The 7,627-nt window shown below is 33.8% G+C and overlaps 1 protein-coding gene across 1 annotated transcript; it reads left to right on the top strand.

The window, feature by feature from the left end:
- The first annotated feature begins 40 nt into the window (after positions 1–40).
- On the top strand, positions 41–2,753 carry LOC112523259 (F-box/kelch-repeat protein At3g61590). The gene is made up of 2 exons (XM_025132781.1): positions 41–442; positions 1,405–2,753. Exon 2 carries the CDS (start codon positions 1,427–1,429, stop codon positions 2,660–2,662), a length of 1,236 nt encoding a protein of 411 aa, XP_024988549.1. The 5' UTR covers positions 41–442; positions 1,405–1,426; the 3' UTR covers positions 2,663–2,753.
- Positions 2,754–7,627: the final 4,874 nt, after the last annotated feature.

Genomic DNA, 7,627 nt, shown 5'->3' with positions numbered 1-7,627 from the left:
TCTCTCTCTCTCTCTCTCTCTCTCTCTCTCTCTCTCTCACACACACACATATACACAGTAACCTTTCTTGGTTACACTCCACTACCCATTGTTTTTATTACCCGAAAGAAACAAAGACGTTCTCAAAGAAACCCTTTCAATACATACTTTATTTTTGTTTTGTTGAAGAACAATCAAGAAAGAGAGAGGGAGGGGGGCTCAGGCTCAGATACCCATTTTTCTCCATCTCTTTTTTTGATCAATCTCAAAACAGTGAAACACCCTTTTGATCTTGCTTCTCCTTTTGTTTACAGTCCTTTTAAGATTTTGCAATTTGATGGAGCAAATTTGGGGGTTTCTTCATTTCCCTTGTGAAAGCTTCATCTTTTTGCACCAATCTTGAAACACCCATTTGGATTCACGTATTCAAATAGAAACCGGAGAGTCCTCGGTGTTCATATAGGTATTTTCTGCAACTTTTACTCTAGTATTCGAAGTATTTAGTGTGTGTCACAATTGTTTATATATTTAGGGATACAAAGTTGTATGTTATTTTAGTTTATGATTGGTGTGTTCTTTAGATTTGAGGTGGCTTTTCTTGATGTTTGATTGATAGCTCTATCTGCTCTTGGTACTTTACCTAACTTTTATTATTATATCATCATTTGATTTTGATTTTGATTCTGATTTCCCCTTCTTCTGAATCCCATTTTTAGGGTTTGATTTTGGCTTGAAATCTAATCATCACATTTGTGTGGATCATGATCTTATGACATCTTCATCTGGGTACAAATCTTGATATCATTTTAAAAATCATCAAAATCACAAATTTTGATGTGGGGGTGTTTTCTTGTTCAATTTCTTGATTTCTTCACAGCAAGAAAACAGATTTTTAAAAAATGCATATTTTCTGAGAATGGTTCTGTCTTTGTGTCCTGATAGTGACTCTGCTTTGCAGTTTCTTTCATCATTATCATTGTCAAGAAAATGGCCTTAAATATGTCTTTGTATGCCTTTTTTTTGCTTCAAACATCTGCAAAGAATCTTTCTCAAACACATCTTTCCCTTCACATATATGCAAATTATCCGTTTCCATAACTCAGACATGCAAAGAATCTGTTTCCATAACTCAAGATTGCTCCTTTGAATAGATTATTTTCTGGGTCTGTTCTTAAATTAGTTTACAAATCGAAACAGATGGGTGATCTTGGTTATGTTATGTATACTTAAATTGCTGTTCTTCTTTATGCTCTTGTTGATTTTTGCTGAAGTTTCTTACTGATTGCATTTATTTTCATCTGATTTGAGGTTATTAACTGGTTTTGATCTTGATTTAGTTTCAGATGAGCTGTTTCTGTGCATCTGATCTTCTGATTTCTTGATAAAAACTTGTAAATTTTAAGAATTTTGGTTTAATTCTGTCAGGTTGGGTTAATTCTTGTTGATCATGAAAGGGGAAACATCATGGGTTAGTCATTGTGTTGATGATAAATCTAAAGACAATGAGGATTTTGATTCGTTCGCGGAGGTCAATGATGAGGTTAATAAGGACAATTCACCCGTAATTTCGGTCGATCTAATCCTTCCGGATGACTTGTTAGAACGAATCGTAGCTTATCTCCCTATCGCAAGTATCTTTCGGGTAGGTTGTGTGTGTAAAAGATGGCATGAAATCGTGAGTTCAAGACGGTTTTTATGGAACGTATCACCAGTTTTATCCCAAAAACCGTGGTATTTCATGTTTACGAGCTCTGATGAACCGATTGGATATGCGTACGATCCCGTCCTACGAAAATGGTACGGGATCGAGCTGCCATACATGGTGAAAACCTCAAGATGGTTCATAGCTTCGTCTTCTGGCTTGGTATGTTTCATGGATAACGATAGCCGGAGCGAGCTCTACGTCTGTAATCTCATAACCAAATGCTGTTTTCGCCTCCGCGAGCCGCCTGGTTTGCGGTTTTGCGACTATAGCGCCCTCGCGATCTCGGTCGACCGTATTTCGACAAACTACACCGTGACTGTTGTCAAATCTCGTCAAGTCCCTGAGAATTACCTCCAGTGGGACCTCTCGGTCCACGTGTACGACTCGGTGACGATGATGTGGACGACGATCGTGACCGAGATGTTGATGGGATGGAGAGGTGGCGACGAGAGCGTGATTTGTAATGGGGTTTTGTATTTCTTGATTTACTCGATCGGGTCGTTTCAAGAACACCGACACGGGCTCGTGAGTTGCAATCTTTCCAGCCGGTCGTCATCATCATCGTCACGGAATGTTTTGACACGGGATTTTGTCTCGGTTCCATGCTCGCTTACGTGCGGCCGGTTGATGAACCTTAAAGGTTCATTAGTGATGGTGGGCGGGATCGGGAAACAAGATCGACAGGATATCATCATCGGGATCGGGATTTGGGTTCTTGAAGACGGGAAAGAATGGCGAGAAGTCGGCCGAATGCCGCACAAGTTCTTCCAAGGGTTCGGCGAGTTGGATGACGTTTTTGCAAGCAGTGGGACCGACGATCTGATCTACATTCAGAGCTACGGTGCACCGGCTCTTCTGGTGTTCGATTTGAAGAAGAAACAATGGAGATGGTCGCAAAAATGCCCGGTTACGAAAAGGTTTCCGCTTCAACTGTTTTCGGGATTCTGCTTCGAGCCCAGACTTGAAATCTCACCCTAACTTGGCTCGTTCATGCGTATTTTTCGATCTAATTTCGTTGTTTTTTGTTGCGGATTCGGTGTTACACGAGAATTACGTTATACAGTTGCTACATCTTGTGTAATCATGTCCAACTTATAACACTAACCCGTGTGATTTTTGGTGTGTCCACTTTATCAAGAAATGCATTTTCACATTCCTTTTTGTAGAAACTGGTTTCCTACTTATTTTTTACATCAGATTTACTGGATTTGTTTGATATACTGTATATTTAATTTTACATTTTTAAATATATGATTTAGTTTCTGATATAATTTTATATGCATGATTTAATCTGATTCTGATATAAAAGAGAAGAAAAGAGAGACCATGTAAATATCAGATACACAATTGTCAACATCCCATCATGTGAAGGCCATTTTGATGGTGGTCTATAATTGATGTCTCTTTCAATCTTTGTTGCAGGCCCCTAATCTATTCCTATTTATTGTCTACAAATGTTTGGTTAGCCCAAATTCAGTTTTAAATGAAAAAAAAATTAAAATTTCAGTTGTTTAATGTTTTTGTTTATTCGATAAACATTTTGCGAGGAAAATGCATACTGAAATGGTCGATATTATAAAGGTAGTACCAGGATATGACGGAACAACAGTCAACGATGTTTACGTCGTTACGGTATTGAAATAAAAATGTTAACTAGCATAAAAGAGTATTATTAACTAACCAACAACTGACACTTGTTACTATAATTAGACCATAACTGAAATAAAGATCTGATAAATACAAGATAATAAAATTTAAACAACCAAACAAAACCCTGATTGAGGCAACAACGGTTCTTGATCATTGTCACTGCCATGGAGCATTCTGAATTCAAAAACCAACACATTTCCTCGTTGCATCGTCAATGCCAATGCTGGGAAAATATCCAACCAGAGTCATAATTCACGATGTCTAAGTTTCTAACATGAAATCCAGCCAACGTGTTACCAATCTCTGAAATCATGGGTGGTTGAAAGAATGACAAAATTGGCCAAAGTTTGAAATATGGACTGCATGTGCAACCATTAGGTTGAAATCATTACTATAATCGGAAAATTGAGGTTTCTAATGACCATAACGAAAAAATTATTGAGGACATGCGTAAGCGAGAGGGTTCTACTTAGAAACACGTATGCTCTCGAGTGGAAGAAAGAACACGACAAGTCGAAAAGACTTGACACATGGATGCCACCGATGATGGAAAAGAAGATAGCAAATTGAAGCAATGGATGGTGAAACCAAAACAAGGCACGACCGTTTGAAGAATCAACAACCGTTGTATGTTTTTTGCAATTTGAAAGGCGGACGCAAATACCGCTCATAAGAGCACTCGTTTTCTTTATCTTGGGTCGTTGAAGTATTGACAGGTAAATCTTGTATATAACTGTAGATTTTTTTATTTACGTAGATATAAATATAATAATAATTTTATGGTTTTGAAAAAAGTTTGGTTCATTTTACATCAACCACATGGTGTTTGCATTTCAGCATTCCAAAAGTAATCATGCGTTTGGTGGTGGTGTGACCATACAACTATCGTTCCTCCAATAAATCTGTTTATTATTAAGCATAAAAAGATATAATTAACCATAGGGGTGGTGTTTGATTGGTTTGAGCTTTGCTTTAAAGGTCAAAAGTACCAGGAGGTCCCAGATTCAAATCTAATGACGAATAAAAATCCCCTTGTAGCCACATAGGTTCAAATGCGGTGACTCCGGGCTATCTGCAAAGCATGTGGTCGTCATGAGATTAGTCGGCTCGCATAGCGGGTTGGATATCCAGGTTAATAAAAAAAAGATATAATTTTCATCATATAATAAATAAAAATGGATGAAAAATAAATAAATAAAATCAAGAATACTAATTATAAATATTAATGTCATTGACAATGTAAAATATAATGTTTTTAATTTTAAAAAAATGAATTTATATCTTTTTTAATGAGCTAAATATGGTTGAAACTATTGTTGATTGATTAATATAATTATATTTTTGTTGAATATATGGGAATAATCTTAACTTCATTTGGTTTTTGTCATAAAAGAAATGATATTGTTTGCTAAAAAGCTCTTATTTTAATCGAAACAAATTTTGATTCGATGACGAAATTGACGGGTTAGTCCAACCCATTTATTCATGCGTAAGATCATATCTTTTCGTCTTAACGTGTTTAGTACCAGTGTGGAAAAAGACAGATCAATGAGCTTACGCCTGATCTGGTCAAAACAAACCGAAGTCGATATGATGATCTTTGTCGATACGGTTTTGATTAAACTTTTCTATCGAATTGTAATTGGTTTCTGCTTTTATTTTGGTTGTAAAACATGATTTGCGATAATGAATAGGTTTTGATTTTAATTTTGTATCCTAATGAGATAGTTCTTGAAATTATGTTTGAATCCGGGTTCATATTTACGGCTCTGATTTTAATTTCCCGTTTGAAGTTGTGTTTCAAACTGGTTTGATTGTGGTTTTTATTTGTGTTTGAATTTGGGTAGTGTTGGCCGGAGAAGAAGGTAGGTTTTTTAATACCTTTTTACAAGTTGTAACGACTTATATAAAACTTTGCAGATTTATGCATATTTTATTATTATTATTATTATTACTACTACTAGATGGGTACTCGCGCAATGCAGCGAGATAAATCTCGATTTTAATGTTTAGTTTTTATTCTTTATCTTTATAGATTTAATACAATTTTATGTGTTTTTGAGAAATCGATAATGTTTTTATTTTTGAATGAAATACAAATTTGCATATAATTTTGAAAATAAACAAATCGATATTAATATGAAATTAACTATTTAATAGTTCTCGTTTCTTTGGTATAAGTTCTTTAATTCAATTTTTTATTATAATTCAATTTAGATTTAATAACAAAATAATTTATTTTTGGTTTAATAATATAATTTTTTATAATGATAATAATTAAACATTTTGTTAGAACTCAATGATTATCTTAATTATATTTTAGATTTTCAATGTTTAAAATGGATGTTTTCCATATATTTGATTATGTTTATCTGCAGTTAATTATACAAATTTCATTCATAAATTGTTTTTCTTCAAATTCAACCATATATAATTACTATAAATATAGTTGATAAAATCAATTATAATTTATGAGGTTTTTGTTTTCAAACATCACTTTATATATTTAGGGTTTGTTTATTAAATATTTATCAGTTAAAGCGTTTACCGCTTCATTTACCTTATCGGGTAACATTATAGTATTGCTCGTAAGCGTCTTTTATTCAATAAGTACTTATCGAATAAGAGTCATCTCTCTCACTTACTAMACAAGATTCTCGATCATTATTATGCCTTTTAGAATGTGTTTCCAGGACATTGTTATACTCACTCGAAAGATAAGTAACATCTCGTAAGTCGTAATACAGTCACTCGATAAGCGTTTATATTTTATAATTCAAACTAATTTTGATAAACAGCTTTCCCATGATTAGGGTTGTAAACGAATCGAACGTTCATCGAACCGTTCGTGAACCGTTCGGTTGAAAGTTCGTTTATGTTCGTTCATTTAATAAATGAACGAACATGAACTTTTTTGTTCGTTTAGTTAAACGAACAAACATTAACAAGAGTCTCGTTCGTTCATTTATGTTCGTGAACGTTCGTTCATTTATGTTCGTGAACGTTCGTTCATTTACCATTCGTTTACGTTCGTTTATATTCGTTCGTTTATAAATTAAATTTAATATATAATCTTTTATTTATTTACTTTGAATTCAAATAATGTTCGTTTATGTTCGTTTAGCTTGTTCATTTATGTTCGTTTAGCATGTTAACGAACGAACATAATCGAACACGAACACACCTTATTTCTAAACGAACGAACACGAACACAAAGATTTTCGTTCGTGTTTGTTCGTTTGTTCGGTTAAGTTAAACGAACGAACATGAATAAGCCTCCGTTCGTGTTCGTTCGGTTCGTTTACAGCCCTACCCCATGATGCATATGATTTACTTTTTTAAATGAATAAAATATTACTTATTTTCAAAATTATTTTATTTAGAATATTGTTTGGGTCTAAGCCCATTTACTTATTAGCCCAATACAAGGCCCAATCATCAATATTTTATATTACTCGTGTTTTTTAATTAGATGATTACTAATATCTATGTCTTTTCCATCATATAATAACATTACATTTAATACCTCGTTTCACATTTGCATATAACCCACATATTTAATGTAACATGAAATTCAAATAATTATACATTCGTCCCAATGTACAAATTGCTACATTACAAAAGTAACTACAAAATTTTTTCCATTTACATCAAGTACATGTAACATAACAGCTTCCAAAAATCCACATACGTAAACCGATCATAATTTACTTCACATTTCCCCTTTTCTCTTGTCCTTCAAATATGTCCGACTTGTAATGCACATATTAAAACACAAATGAGAGTTAGACCGCAAGGTCTAGTGAGAAAAATCCCTTTTGAATGTTATTACAGGGTGAAAATCACCAAAACATTTTTATAAAGTCCATATTTGTATTAATAACAAATAAACAGTGTTTTATTAAAATAAATCTTTTTGTCATATCATATAGATGAGACAACTTCATCTTATCGCATCAAATAAACAAATAATCAAGATGTCAACATCTCATTTGTAATACACCAACTTATTGCATCACACTGAGGCAATGACACATTTTTGTCGCATCATACACATACGGTAACCTTTTTGTCGCACCTCAAGGATGTGATAATATTTTCTCGTATCTTATTGATGCGATAACCTAATCTTATCGCATCACAAATATGCGATAACCACCATTTGTCGCATCCAACAGATGTGATCACCCCAACTTATCACATCAATAGATGCGATAAACACACTTGTCGCACCATATAGATGTGATAATCACAACTCATCGTATCATACTGATGCGATAAAAATCACATTTA

The sequence above is a fragment of the Cynara cardunculus genome, assembly GCF_001531365.2.
Source record: "Cynara cardunculus var. scolymus isolate 2C chromosome LG 12, CcrdV1, whole genome shotgun sequence".
NCBI classification, from domain to species: domain Eukaryota; kingdom Viridiplantae; phylum Streptophyta; class Magnoliopsida; order Asterales; family Asteraceae; genus Cynara; species Cynara cardunculus.
Note: the sequence above shows the minus strand (reverse complement) of the source record. Positions and strands in the feature narration are given on the sequence as shown.

What these genes read in the sequence shown, in the direction of transcription:
- LOC112523259 (XM_025132781.1), top strand. Translation starts at nt 1,427, where the DNA reads ATGAAAGGGGAAACATCATGGGTTAGTCATTGTGTTGATGATAAATCT.